The following is a 16,040-nucleotide window of genomic DNA, read 5'->3' on the forward strand; positions in this document are numbered from 1 at the left end:
AAGCTCAAGCCTGTATATAAGTAAATTTATATGAAGTTGTAGGCTTGAGGGGGAATGAAGATATTTGGTCCAACTTGTGTTATGAAAAAATGACAAAAACACATTACATTAATGATTAATGTGTTTTTGTAGTTTTTTCGTTTTGTGGGAATTGGTGGCGATAGTTTGTTTGTTTTGTAGTTTTTTGTAGTATTTCCTTTTCAGGCCTACCATGGTTTGTTCGTTTTGTGGGAATGAAGTTAAATTTTTTTATTTAATCATTTGTGGGAATTGTTGCTATCGTGGTTAGATTAAGTGCTACAGAATCCAATATTTTCTTTGGACCCTAAAGCAGGCATATATAGAGTTTGAATATTGAATATAACTGCTTACCAAGTTTTTCAAATTCCTCAAACTCAAAATTATAACTTGGAGAATAAGCCAATGCTTCCCTTTCACTAGGAGAAACTAATCGCATTGAGAAATCAAGCTGCCAAGAAAAAGATATTTTGAACATACTTAACTAATTATTAAGTAATATTAGCTTGTGTTTTTCTGAAAGAAATTGCAAAACTACTAACATAATACGTCAATGCATGTCTCTCACCAGGAGAAGCTGATCTACTTCTAATAAAGAAACCAGGCAGCCAAGAATTCTTTTTGTTGGGTTAATTTTCAACCTTTTTTTTTAAAAAAAAGGGTTAATTTTCAACATTTTTTTCAAAAAAAAAATTCTTTTCTTAGTTTCTTTGGTCAAAATTGGTAGAAGAATTACATCCATTTTGGTCAATTTTTATAAAAACTATAGTATCATATATGGATAAGACATCAGCATTTTGTTTTCAAATGGAAGATTATTGATAAATAATTAATTACACAATTTTTTCCCTTAAAATGGTGATAAATAATTCGTAATTTTCAAGAACATTGCTAATATAATATATGTTCGTAGCTATAAAATATGAAAATAAATTTGTGTTAATTATTGTTAGTTTGGGAGAGGTTTTGAAAGCCTAAAAATTATTTGAAATGACAACACACTTTTTGTTGGAAAAGTTATTGGGAAAGTCAATTATTTGGCTTGTGAATTATATAAATAATGGAAGATAATCCTGGCTGTCTTGAAATGTCATTTCCTATTGAAATGTCATTTTCAAAGTTAAGTTTGTCTTACGCCATAGAGACACCATATTTTCTTGAAATAAATTTTGAACAATTATTTGTAGAAAAATGGATATGGGAGAGCCGTACGTGCGATTCGATTGATTGGTTTGAGGTTATCGACAAAAAATATTTGTATAAGCCACTTCACTTAGAAATGAAAAACACAGAAATTTATATTTTTAAAAATGAATAAAAAATGAAAATGTGCTATTTTTCAATTGAAAGAAAATGAAAAAGAATGACCATATTTAGTTCCCTGACTATCTAAGTAAACAATTCTTATTTTCATGATTTCAAGTCGAAGAATAGTTAAATTTTAAAATTTTAATAAATAAATTAAACGCATTGGAAATAAATTATTAGAAATTTCTCGGGGGAAAAATATATTTAATAAAAATGAAAAATAGAAAACCCTACATGCGATTATCCTCAGAAATGTAGGCCCCCACCCGGATGGGCTGTGCGTACGCATGGCTTGGGAAGTGCGTACGCACAGCCCAAGCAGACTGGCTGTAGTAAGCCAATATGCTAACCTTGCGTTTGCATGACCTACAAGCCGGTGCGTACGCATACTTAAGCCATTTATTTATTTATTATTTTTTTTTTTTACAAAGATAAAATCTAGCTCTTTGCATCCACCACAAAATTAAATTCTAGTACATAACATATTTTATGAACATGCAAAAGGAATGTGACTTGAAATTCAACGTCAATCCCAAAAGGACGTTTTGGTTTAAAGTTAACTCAAGCACTCATGTTCCATTCCCAGCCTAATACCTTTAATTTGGGGTTCGTTTGCAATTTTTAAATAATAATAAATAATTTATTTGGGATTCGTTTGCAATTTTCATTTTTATTTTTTTTTAAAAATATTTTTTAATAGAGAATCCTACGTGCGGTTCTCCTAAAAAAATGTGGGTAATCACCCAGATGGGTTGTGCGTACGCATGGCTTGGGAAGTGCGTACGCACAGCCCAAGTAGATTGGCTATAGTAAGCCAATCTGCTAACCTTGCGTACGCACGACCTGCAAGCCGGTGCGTATGCATGGTTAAGCCATTTTTTTTTATACAAAGATAAAGTATAGCTCTTCGTACACACCCCCCAAATTAAATTCTAGAACACAACATATTTTATGAACATGCAAAAGGAATGGGACTTGAAATTTAACGCCAATCCCTAAAGGATGAGGCCATGCATACGCACAGTTAAGCCATTCTTCTTTTTTTTTTTTTAATTACAAAGATAAAATCTAGCTCTTCGCATCCACCACAAAATTAAATTCTAGTACATAACATATTTTATGAACATGCAAAAGGAAAGTGACTTGAAATTTTAGGAAAAATAATTAGTTGTAGTAATGATCAGAATAATATAATGCAGAAATATAAAACTTATTGTCTGATCGAGTCTCGTGACAGCACGATGTCCTAAAGTGAAATTGCCCGTCGATAATTGCTGCGACCTCCGTGGACAATCACTCCCAGGATACAACGATCGTAAACCACTTGTGCAGCAATCACGAATGGTTTTTCCAAAACTCTCAATTGTATTCCAAAATATATGTAAAAACTCGAGTATAAGAAATTCAGAATATGAAAATGAAGGACTAATACAAGATGATTTTTCTATTTTCTTTTTTTTGTGTATTTTTTCCAAAACGAGATATGAGTTTATATAGACAGGATGGAAGTAACAGTCTCCACCATGATCAGAGATTAATTCAGAATTTTAATAACTAAGTAGTAGGTATTTTAATGACTGTTAGTGGGTTGTTACAAAAACAAATAGTCAAAAAATACTGGCTAGTTTTATCCATTAAATAAAAAATTATATTTTAGTCAAGAAAATCCAAGAACCCAAGGCCCCAATCAAGACATTTTAATATCTGCATGGGGAGTGACTCGAACCCTTGACGTCTCACACAAATGCCACATTTTCCACCACTTTGGCACTTTATCTAATTTGATTATTTCTCTCACATTTTATATTTATACCATAAATATATAACAATCCCCTACATGAAATAAATAAGATAAATGAAAATATTACTCTGGAGTACGGTAGAAATCATACAGGTTTAGGTGTCTATCGACTTGAACCTTAACTTTGTATATTCTATCGAGTTTACTAACTGTAGAGTGAACTATGTTTTGAACTCTACAATTATAGTTACAAACTAAGACAATAGAACACACACATGATTTCTAGAACAGTCATTAAGTTCTCGCGATTGTGTTCATTTCGGCTGTGAACTTTCCCGATTTCTTTGAGTGCTCTTGAGAATTTGCCTCAATTCTCATAGGAAGCGACCTCACTTCCACACTCAAATAGGTGCTACTATCAAGGGTGCACTGTATCTAAACACCCCACTGAATATCAGCTATAGTAAGCATTAAGAGCATTAGCTCATCCTCTAATCAATACAATTGGTACTACGCATCATAGGGAGGGATTTGGAATAAATCCAATGTAGTATCCCCACAGACCACTCCAATAACTTTGTTGTCCCATTGAACCTTGACCATGGGATCTCCAATTACAAGATTGGGTTTCCATTATAGGTGATCTAATAAATAATAGGATTTAACCCCATCCCCCTCGATGTTTGTTGAATTAGCTCTCTAGCCAATCCTTTGGTTAATGGGTCAACAATGTTATCACTTGACTTCACATAGTCAATAGCTATAATTCCATCCTTAAGCAGCTGACGCACAGTATTGTGCCTCCTACGAATATGTCTAGACTTTCCATTATAGGATGAATTTTGAGCTCTTGAGATAACTGCTTGACTGTCACAATGTATTGAAATAGTTGGAAATGGTTTGGACCACAAATGAACATCCATAAGAAAATTCCTTAACCATTCAGCCTCCTCACCTGCCTTATCTAAAGCTATGAACTCAGATTCCATAATAGATCTAGCAATGCATGTTTGCTTAGGGGATTTCTAAGAGACAGCACCGCCTGCTAATGTAAATACATATCCACTGTAGATTTACTTTCATTGGTATCAGAAATCCAATTAGCATCACAATATCCCTCAAGTATAGCAGGGAATTTGGTATAATGTATTCCCCAGTCTAGAGTGTATCTTAAATACCTCAAGACTCGAATGAGAGCATCCTAATGTTCACTGTTAGGATTAATAGTATTCCTGCTAAGTTTACTGACAGCATATGATATATCAGGTCTTGTACAGCTCATGAGATACATGAGACTGCCGATTACTTTAGCATACTTTAAAGCGGAAATACTATGACCTGAATGTTTTCTCAAATGACGGCTTGCATCATAAGGTGTTCTAACAGGAATACAGTTGTATTGATTAAACTTCTTAAGTACCTTTTCTACATAATGTGATTGGGTCAAAATAATTCCTTCAGAATGTTTTTCTATTTTGATTCCTAGAATAACATCAGCAACACCCATATCTTTCATTTCAAAGTGCTTGTTCAGAAACTATTTAGTTTTATTAACCACATCTAAACTAGTTCCCATAATCAGCATATCATCAACATATAAGCAAATTATCATACTATAATTATTTTCAAATTTGCTATATATGGATTTATCTGTTTCATTTATCACATAACCACTTGATGTCAAAACTGTATCAAATTTTTCGTGCCATTGCTTCAGAGCTTGTTTAAGACCATAAAGGGATTTTTTAAGTCTACGTACTTTATCCTCAAGGCCTTCTACAACAAATCCTTCAGGCTGATCCATATAAATCTCCTCTTCTAAGTCTCCATTTAAAAATGCAATTTTGACATCCATTTGATGTATAATAAGATCATACAGTGAGGCAATTGCAATGAACATCCTAATAGAGGTAATCCTAGTAACGGGTGAATAAGTATCAAAGAAGTCAACTCCTTCTTTTTGTCTATAGCCTTTAACTACAAGTCTTGCTTTATACTTATCAATTGAACCATCAGGTTTAAGTTTTTTTTTAAACAACCATCTACACCCAATTGTCTTACATCCTTGAGGTAAGTCCACTAACTCTCAAGTATTATTAGACATAATTGAATTATATTCACTATTTATAGTTTCCTTCCAAAATATAGAATCTGGTGAAAATATAGCTTCACCAAAAGTACTAGGATCATCCTCTACTAAGTAGGTTATAAAGTCAGGAACGAAAGAAGTAGTGGTCCTAGGTCTTTTGCTTCTCCTAATTTCAGCTCTTTCTAATTCAGATGGCTCCTCTCTAACACTAGGAGGAATACTAAAAGAACTGCTTGGTCATTCAAACTTTTCTTTAAATGGAAATCTATTTTCAAAAAATTCAACATCTCTAGTTTCAAATATTGTGTTTTTTTCAATCAAATTATTTTTAGAGTCAATAACTAAAAATCTGTAGGCATTACTATGAAAAGTATAGCCTATAAAAACACAATCATCAGTTTTCAGACCAAGTTTAGTTCTCTTAGGTGCTGGAATAGAAGCTTTAGCTAAACACCCCCACACTTTCAGATATTTATATGAAGGTGTTCTGTCTTTCCACATTTCATAAGGAGACTTATTATTTTTCTTACTAGGAATTCTGTTAAGAATATAACATGCAGTAAGAAGTGCTTCCCCCCACATATTAAAAGGTAATCTAGAAGAGTTTAGCATTGATATAACCATATCCTTAAGGGTTCGATTTTTCCTTTCAATTACATCATTAGATTGGGGAGAATAAGGTGGAGTAGTCTCATGAATAATGTCATTCTCAACAAAAAATTTATCAAAATCTCCTGTATATTCTCCTCCTCTATCAGATCTTAAAACTTTAATAGTTTTGTCTAGCTGATTTTCTACTTCAGTTTTATAGAAAATAAATTTTGAATAGCTTTCATCCTTGCTCTTAAGTAGATAAATACAACAATATCGAGAATAATCATCAATGAAAGTTAAGAAATATTTAACATATCCTTTTAAGTCACATAAATCAGAATGTATCAAATTTAAAACAGAAGTAGTCCTATCAACACGTGGAAATGGTTTTCTAGAATATTTAGATTCAACACACGTTTCACATTTTGAATTTGGACAATTATCGATTTTGGGAATATTTCCGAAAGTCATTAATTTTTTAATGGAAGTTTTATTAACGTGTCCAAGTCTAAAATGCCACAAATTATAAGAATCTAACAAGTAAACGGAAGAGCTAGATGCTTTATTGTTAATCACAGATACCCCGAGTTTAAACAGACTCTCATCTGCATACCCTTTCCTAATAAAGGAAACACCCTTAGACAGTACAACTTAACCACTTTCAAATATAATCTTAAAACCCTTTTTGACTAAGATAGATCCAGACACTAGATTTTTCCTTATATTAGGTACATAAAGGACATCCTTTAAATTAAGGATATTTTCAAAAGTAAATCTAAGCGTCACAGTTCCTTTCCCCTCAATTTTGGAGGAGGAAACATTCTCCATGAACAGACATTCTCCATCACTAGCGAGAGTAAATGAAGAAAATGCATCTCTCGTGCAGCAAATATGCTTAGTGGCTCCAGAATCTACCCACTAGTCTGTCATGTTGCTTACTAGATTCACTTTTGTCACCATAGCAGAGAAATTTCCATCCTCTACCACATGTGTCTGATGCGTTACAGCTTTTCCTTTTCTATTTCTGCAATCCTTTGCAAGGTGTCAAAGTCTGGCATTTCTTTACGTTCTATCATTCTATTGTCCTCCTCGATTCTAATCCTAATAATCAGATCCTTTAAGGACATTTCTTTTCTCTTATGCTTCAAACTATTTTTATATTCTTTCCAAGAAGGTGGCAATTTTTCAATTATAACTGAAACTTGAAAGCCCTCACAGATTTTATATCCTTCAGCAATAATTTCGTGAATTATAATCTGCAATTCTTCAACTTGACTAACCACAGTTCTAACATCATTCATTTTAAAATCTAAAAACTTTCCCACAACAAATTTCTTAGTTCCAGCATCTTCTATAGCATATTTCTTTTCTAATGAATTCCATAACTCTTTTGCAGATTACACGAGTAGTAAACATCATATAGATCTAACGTCAAACAATTCAGAATATAATTCCTGCACATATAATCCTTTTGTTCCCAATTAGCTAAATCATCTATTTCCCTATCAGTAAGATTATCAGCAATTGCAACAACGGGTATATCTGATTCAATAGCATCAAGACTTTAAGTGTTGTCAAATAAAATCGCAGTTTCATTTGTCATCTCTTAAAATTCTTTCCATCAAACAACTCAGGCTTTTCAGAATATTTAGAAACAGATATATCTACGGAAGACATGGCAACTAATTATAAAGATAATTTCACTTTAGATTGTTGGAAAAATAATTAGTTGCAGTAATGATCAGAACAATATAATGCAGAAATATAAAACTTATCGTTCGATCAAGTCTCGTGACAGTACGATGTCCTAAAGTGAAATTGTCCGTCGATAATTGTTGCGACCTCCGTGGACAATCACTCCCAAGATACAACGATCGTAAACCATTTGTGCAACAATCACGAATGGTTTTTTCAGAACTCTCAATTGTACTCCAAAATATATGTAAAAACTCGAGTATACGAAATTCAGAATATGAAAATGAAGGACTGATACAAGATGATTTTTCTATTTTCTTTTTTGTGTGTATTTTTCCCAAAACGAGATATGGGTTCATATAGGCATAATGGAAATAACAGTCTCCACCATGATCAGAGATTAATTCAGAATTTTAATGACTAAGTAGTGGGTATTTTAATAACGGTTAGTGAGTTGTTACAAAAACAAACAGTCAGAAAATACTGACTAGTTTTACCCATTAAATAATAATAAAAAATCGTTTATTTTAGTCAAGGAAATCCAGGAGCCCAATGCCCCAATCAAGACATTTTAATATCTGCATGGGGAGTGACTCGAACCCCTGACGTCCCACACAAATACCACATTTTCCACCAATTTGGCACTTTATCTAATTTGATTATTTCTTTCACATTTTATATTTATACCATAAACATATAACAGAAATTCAACGCCAATCCCAAAAGGACGTTTTGGTTTAAAGTTAACTCGAGCACTTATGTTCCATTCCCAGCCTAATACCTTTAATTTGGGGTTCGTTTGTAATTTTTAAATAATAATAGACTCTTTAGTACAAAACATATTTTACGTATGTGCGAAAAGAATGTGTCTTGAAATTCAAAGCCAATCCTGAAAGGACGATGCCTAGGAAGACGAACTTTGTTATTACAACTCAACATGCTCAATTATATGTAGTTCGAGTATATCGTATTCAATCCTAAGTATGCCTTTTACAATTGGTTTCGATAAGTTAAAACATCATTTTATAATGAAAATTGTGACAATCAAAATTGTAACCATTTAAACCGTATTTGATTTTTAACATATTTCGTGTAAAAACGTATAGGAAGGTGAACTTTATCGTCATACCCCACCACACACTGTTCAAATATATCGCATTCGATTTTTATGTATACGACTTATATTTTGAGTTCGATAAATTAAATCATCATGTATAATGAAAGATGGTATATCAGTTAAACATCTAAACTTTCAGATTGTGTTAGATTTCAACTTATTTCATTTAAAAAGAAGTTTAGAAAGATGAACATCTTTTCATACAATCCTTTGTGCTTCACTACACACAATTCTAGTATACCATATTCAATTTTTAATTACATGACTTACAATTGATTTTGAACAAGTTAAACTATCATTTATAATGAAAGAAAACACGTCTTTCAAACTTATAATAATTGGTTTCGGTAAGTTTATGTATAATGAAAGACAAAAAGCTAATCAAATAAGGAACCTTCTAAACCATATTCAATTTACAAATGTTTTTTATTGTGATCTAAATAGATTTTATATTTGTCGTGAGTTGGTCGTGACCATGCAAATCATAACCAAAGGCTTTTATGAAATAAAAAACGACTTTAGTCGTTTATAACAAATAAAGTCGTTTTTCTCATAAAACGACTGAAGTTGTTTTAAAGGAATAGAGTCATTTGAGAATAACCGACTTTAGTCGTTTAAATGGAATGGAGTCGTTTTTCGTCGTTCATTTTTTCTTGAAAATGTTATAGAAAGGATATTATTGTCATTTACGTAATTGGCATTCAAGACTTATCAACAATATAGAAAAGGATAATTTAGACATTTAACATAAAAGAGGTCTTAAAAACTCATTTGGAGTAAGTTAGGCCTCAAAAAGTTTTGAAGGGCTTGACTAGGCCTTTTTAGAAAATACATTGGAAGAATTTGGATATAATCATCCAATGGGTGACCTCACAATCCCTGTAGCATGGATGTATTCCTTGATGTCACTTATCAGTTGAGTGTAATATGACATCAGATGCTAGCTTGTCTGGTTGCAAACAATTTTGTAAAGCACAGTTGTACATTTTAAACTAGCCTGAGGTGATAAAAGCTTGGGGAGGAAACTAATGCCTCCCCATGATAGGAAACCTTTTTTCTTTTCTTTTTCATATAAAAAAAATGAAATAACATTTTATTTCACATTCTTATATAGTCATGCTTCTGAATCAAAAATTCGGTACTTTGTTGGGATTCTCATCCCTGCAATCAAAGTTTTGGTTAAATTGGAATATTTGCTACTTGAACTGCATTTTTCAATCGATCAATTTTCGATTTCTTGGAATTTAGTTTTCCTGTTTCTGGTAGGATCAAAATGCCTTTATCCAGCTACTGATCTCTCATATTCTTTTTTCTTCTTTTCCATTCTGACAAATCCACTTACTCGGCTTCTTATATATGATATAATTTGTGTATCTAGCCAATGAAACTATTTGTTAAAGAGTATGCTTGATGAATTAGGAGATCAATATATGATGCATAAATTCAACACTTTGCGAGGTCTGTGGGTGATCACTCCCACAAAGCCTTAAGCCACTTCTTCAAAATCCCCAATCCCAAAATACCTCCTCTTTAATTCAATTATATATCCTTTTTCTCAATATGGGTTCCATTCTTCAGCTTTCCACACCCTTTATTTCTTACGCTTGAATAGTGTTTATATAGATCACACCTTATGTTGTCCTTTAACATCATAATCTTGTGTCATAGATGTTGGTGTCAGTAAAATGATCAATACCCATGTGGAGAAATCAGGTTGATAGTCGAGTGTGTTTGACAGTACCAGTTTGGTGGATTTGTAAGATGAAGTTGCTACCTATGAATGATGCAGGGATGGTGTTTGATGAAGTTCCAGTGAAGAACATTGTTGTGTGAATGCTCTTTTGTCGGTTTAAGCTAAATGAAAAGTTTGCAGAGTTGACAACTAACTATGTTATTTCAGTTGGGGAAAAAAAATGACTATTTTCATTCTACATGTATAAAGAAAATAAAACTCCACCAAAAAAGTCAGAAAAAATAAGTGTGATTGAAATTGGAATAATGCAATGATAGGTGCTCACCATGCTTATATTCTTAAAAGAAAATTTTAGGTGGTTTATTGATCCCTGGGAAAAACTATATTGTGAAATCAAATAATTGTAAATGATCCTTAATAATGCAGGCTTACATTTGAAGAGTTAAATGAAATTATTAATATTATTGTGTCTCCTGCAGGCTTTTGTAGCGTCAGGTATCTAAAAAAGGCAAGTAAGCCCCATGATTAAATTTTTTTTATAGGATTTTTGCAGATAAGTATTTGAATCAAGGTGTCTCATCCTTGCTATGATATGCATAATCCATTGATCAGTTCAAGAAATAACCATCTAAAGAAATCTAATATCTTTGACTTAAAAATATAAGTTGTAGTCTCTATTATCAAAATTTGTGGGGTATAATGTTTTTAAGTATCTATGCAGTTAGACCTTTGCTTACAAATATTAGGTGCTGGTTGAAGGACAAAACCATGTGATCCCTTGTGCCGATGTGCATCACCATACAAGCTGCTGTTGAAGATTTAATATCTGCCCTTGTTTATTTTAGGTGCAACAGTTGGTGAAGCTGCTTTGGCATCCCAACAGGTACCCATTTTGATTAATGTTTATGTCTACTTCTGTGTCTGCATTTGAACAGAAATAGAAAGTATATATATTTCTCTATATGCGGCCTTATTTTGATAGGAAAGATTAGGTGCCCCAACATGCTTCTGTAATTAGGCCATGACTTTGCTTCAATGAAAAAAACTCCATATGCAGTCCTTATTTCTTTAATCCAAATTGACCTATGTAGGCCATCTTATCTTAAATGCTGAGGAATTTGTTTTTCATCATAAACAAGCTTTTTCTTAATTTCAATTTTGTTTAATGATTGAAAAGCAATCCATGTGGATTTTCATATGCTTATGTTTCTGTCTCATAATGTGGTCCCGATCCAAATGCCTCTTCACCACAAAATTAAGAAGTGAAGAATTCCCACAGAGAGCCATTCATCTATATATACATATCTTAGCATCCAACCAAACAGAAGTCCTCACAACAATCTCAACAAAAATCTCAAGCTTTTACTTGTTACATAGAACCTAGAATCTCCTCTTAACTTCCTCAATCAAGAGAAAAGGAGAACCCTGCCTGAACCATGGCAGTCTGCATGCCTCGTATTATTCATTCTAAGAATTTCCTTCGACGATCTTCATCAATGGGAAACCAAACAACATTAGACATTCGAAAAGGTCATGTTGCAGTATATGTTGGGGAGTGTGAAAAGAAAAGATATATGGTTCCAATATCATACTTGAACAAGCCGATGTTTCAAGATTTGTTAAGTCAAGCCGAGGAAGAATTTGGGTTTGATCATCCAATGGGTGGCCTCACAATCCCCTGTAGCAAGGATATATTTATTGATGTCACTGCTCAATTGAGTGTGATGTGACATCAGCTACTAGCTTAGTTTGGTAGAAGCCAATTTTGTAAGCACTAACTTAGATAGAGTTAATAAAAGCCTGTAGAGGGAAGAAAATGTCTCCCATGAGAGCTTCTCTTTATCATAGAAAAATGAAATTATGACTTTTTATTTCACATTCTAAAATAGTTGATTTTCTGAATCAGGAAATTTGGTTTACTGTTAACATTATAATCTATGTGATCCGATTCTCGGAATAAATTATTTTAGAATATTTTCCACTAGCTACTGCATTTCCAACTGAGAGTTGTTGAAGAGAATCCTTGATGATTTATGAGATTTTGTGGTGATATGAGGTTTTAGCTCCACCTTTTGTATGGGGAAATTTGAATACTTATAAGCTAAATAAGTGTGAATGACAAACAGGAAAAATTTGAGGGGCATTATTGATGCCTGGGAATAACTCCGTGGTGAAAATAGACAATTGAAGACAATAGTTAATAATGCATTGAATTATATTCATCAGTTGAATTTTAAATCAAATTGTGTTGTATGGGCTTTTGCAATGTCAGGAATCCCCACAGATTGAGTCTTTAAATAGGTTTTTGCAGCTAACTATTTGCAGAACAAAGTTCAAATAGCCATATAGTATGGGTCGTGGATTCAACATTTTGAAGGTCAAGGAGCGAACATTTAATGTAACAGTTGTGCTGCTGACCTTGTTTCTCATTCATTTGTTCAAAATAGACAAATCTAATTCTTTTGATTTTATATATGGATGTATACATTTTTAATTACACAAGATATATCCGTCTTTCTAATTTCAGACAACTCTTTTGAGGTCTAAGTTGCCTGAAGTATGGGAAATATGTAATTCGAAACATAGTATTGAATGTTCCTCAATTTTAATAAACTCTTCAAAAAATTAAAGATAGAGAAAACTTGTTATCAAGTTTCTAAGTGATTTAATTTTAAATAATGTATGTGGTATGCAAAGATTACCTTTCAAAAATTTTGAATCATTTCAAAGCCGTCTACCATGAACTTTTATTAGCAGTTGCTATCAGGAGTTCATGTCTGACATATGCCATGTCACTTAACATCTTGTCTAGGGACAACTGATGCGTTTTGATTATATTGATTTTATAAGAATTTAAATTATTATTTACCGACTCTAATTTCATTTACTATCATGCTCTTTTTCAGACACTTCAATAGTTTTTGTATATTTAACACTTTATATCATCCTTTTTAACATTATAATATTGTGTCAAAGATGTTAGTTTCAGTATAATGATAAATTCTCATGTGGAGAAATTGGGCTGATTGTCTAGTGTGTTTGCTAGTAGCAGTTTGGTTGATTTTTAAACGAAGTTGCTATCTACCAATGATGCAGGGATGGTGATTGATGAAGTTTTGTGAATGCTCTTTCGTCAGGTTATGCTATGTCTAAAATATGCAGCATGGACAATGAACTATGTTATTTCTGTTGAGAGAAAATTGCCCATTTTCATTGTTCGCGTATAAAGAAATGGTAATTCTACACACACACACACACACACACACACACACACACAAAAGGCAAAATAAGTGTGACTGAAGATGGTATGATACTCCATGTTTAAGTTATTGAAAGAGAATTCCTAGTGGGTTATTGATTCCTATGAAGAACTATGATGAAATTCTATAACTGAAAATGATTCTTAATAATGCAGGGACTTATTTTAAAAAGTTGAGTTAAATGAAATTGTTAATATTATATTGCATCTCATGTGTGCTTTTGCAGTTTCAGGAATCTGGAGAGTCAAGTAAGCCCAATGATTTAATCTCTATATAGGATTTTGCGGCTCAGTATTCTTAGAAAATGTTCTATAATAACCCAATAGCATGTATGGTCCATGCATTCAACACTTGCCAACCACTTTTATAGAACAACTGTGCTTCTGACCTTGTTCTCAGCTGGTAGATTTTTCTTACTTACTGCCAATTTATACATCAACTTATATAGAGAATCAGGTATGCCTGTGTACATGCTATCTTGTTCCAGAGAAATATGTGAATTAAGCTGTCTCATCCATGCACTGATATGCATTGTCCATCGATTGAATCATGAACTGACCATGAAAACAATCTAATATCTTTGACTTAATAATCTAACTTTGACTTGATAATCTAAGGTGTAGCCAATTTTCTAGGGAATCATGTTTTTAAGTATATATCAGTTAGTTCTTTGATTATAAATTAGGTGGTGACCGAAAGACAAAACCATGTGATCCCTTGTGCCAATGTGCTTCTCTTGCCCCTATCCCAATTTCTCGTCACCACACAATCAGTTGTTGAAGATTTAATATCTAAAGTTGTTTAATTTTGGTGCAATGGTTAGTAAAGTTGCTTTGGCATCCCAATAGTTACTAATTTTGATTTTTGTTTATGTCTACTTATGTGAACAGATATATTTTTCAATCTGACCTTAGTTTGATAGAAAAGAGTGGGTGCTCCAAGCATGCTTCTGAGTGTAGGCCAGTCTTTGCTTCGATGAAAAATTACTCCATCTGTATTTATTTCATTCAAATTGTCCTCTGTAGGCCATCTTATCTTAAATGCTTAGGTATTTGATTTTTCGACATAAACAAACTTTTGTTGTATCAATTGAAAAACAGATCCATGTGAATTCTCATATGCTAATGTTTCTGTCTGGTTATATGGTCCCCATCCAGATGCCTCTTCACCACAAATTTAAGAAGTGAAGGATTACTATATATATATATATAGAGCATCCAGTGCTTCACAACAATCTCATCTTTTGCTTGTTACACAACCTAGAATCTCCTCAAATTTCCTTGATCAAGTAAGAAAAATCCTGCTTAACCATGGCCATCCGCATGCTTCGTAATATTCATTCCAAGAATTTTCTTAGAAGGTCTTCATTGACAAGAAACCAAAAAACATTAGATCTTCCGAAAGGTCATTTTGCTGTTTATGTTGGGGTGGATGAAAAGAAGAGATTTGTCATTCCAGTATCATACTTAAACCAGCCTTTGTTTCAAGATTTGTTAAGTCAAGCTGAGGAAGAATTTGGATATGACCATCCAATGGGTGGCCTCAGAATCCCCTGTAGCAAGGATGTATTAATTGATGTGACTTCTCAATTGAGCGTAATATGAAATCTACTGCTAGATTAGATTGGTAGAGAACAATTTCGTAAAGAAGAGTTGTACATTTTAGCCTAGCTAGAGTTGATAAAAGCATGGGGAGGAAACTAATGTCTCCCTATGAAAGAAAGCTTTTCTGTTTACCATATAAAATGAAGCTACAACAGTTTGTTTCACATTCTTGTATCATCAATTTTCTTCATAAAAAATTTGGTACTTGGTTGGGATTCTAATCCTTGCATTCCAATTTTTAAGTTACACCAGAATATTTGCCACTTGCTACTGCATTTTTCAACTGGGGGTTGTTTAAGAGAATGCTTGATGATTTAGGGGATCAATTTTATGATCCATGTATACATCAGTTAGCGAGGTCTGTGGGAGACCAATCTCGAAAACTCTAAGCAACTTCTTCGAATTCCTCAATAATAGAACACCTTTACTCTTAAATTCAATTATATCTCATTTATCTCAATATGGGCTCCATTCTTCAGCTTTCTACAGCCTTTCTTACACTTTAATAATGTTTGTATAGATAACACTTGTCCTTTAACATTAATATATTTTATCAAAGATGGTGGTGTCAGTAAAATTATATATACCCTTGTGGAGAAATCAGGTTGATTGTCAAGTGTGTTTGCCATTAGCGGTTTGGTAAACTTTTAAACAAAGTTTCTATCTATGAGTGATGCAGGAATGGTGTTTGATAATTTTTTAAGAGAATAAGGTTCTCCTATAATGTGGAGAATGGATAATGAACTATTTTATTTATGTTAGAGAAAAAATTAATACCTTCATTCTTCGTGTGTAAAGAAGATGTAATTCCACCAAAAAAAGAACAGCCAAAATAATTGTGATTGAAAATAGTAAAATGCTATGACAGATTTTCACCATATTTAAATTATTTGGAAAAAAAAAAAAAAAAAAAAAAGGGGG

The 16,040-nt window shown here is 32.7% G+C and overlaps 2 protein-coding genes across 2 annotated transcripts; both read left to right on the forward strand.

The window, feature by feature from the left end:
• Window positions 1-9,561: 9,561 nt before the first annotated feature.
• Window positions 9,562-14,126, forward strand: LOC111380641 (auxin-responsive protein SAUR24-like). Its single transcript, XM_023004262.1, has one exon. It carries the CDS (start codon window positions 11,692-11,694, stop codon window positions 11,983-11,985), a length of 294 nt encoding a protein of 97 aa, XP_022860030.1. The 5' UTR covers window positions 9,562-11,691; the 3' UTR covers window positions 11,986-14,126.
• A 571-nt stretch (window positions 14,127-14,697) lies between these two features.
• On the forward strand, window positions 14,698-15,340 carry LOC111380646 (auxin-induced protein 15A-like). Its single transcript, XM_023004276.1, has one exon. It carries the CDS (start codon window positions 14,826-14,828, stop codon window positions 15,117-15,119), a length of 294 nt encoding a protein of 97 aa, XP_022860044.1. The 5' UTR covers window positions 14,698-14,825; the 3' UTR covers window positions 15,120-15,340.
• The last annotated feature ends 700 nt before the right edge of the window (window positions 15,341-16,040 follow it).

The sequence above is a fragment of the Olea europaea genome, chromosome 3 (genome assembly GCF_002742605.1).
Source record: "Olea europaea var. sylvestris chromosome 3, O_europaea_v1, whole genome shotgun sequence".
In the NCBI taxonomy this organism is placed as follows: Eukaryota; Viridiplantae; Streptophyta; class Magnoliopsida; order Lamiales; family Oleaceae; genus Olea; species Olea europaea.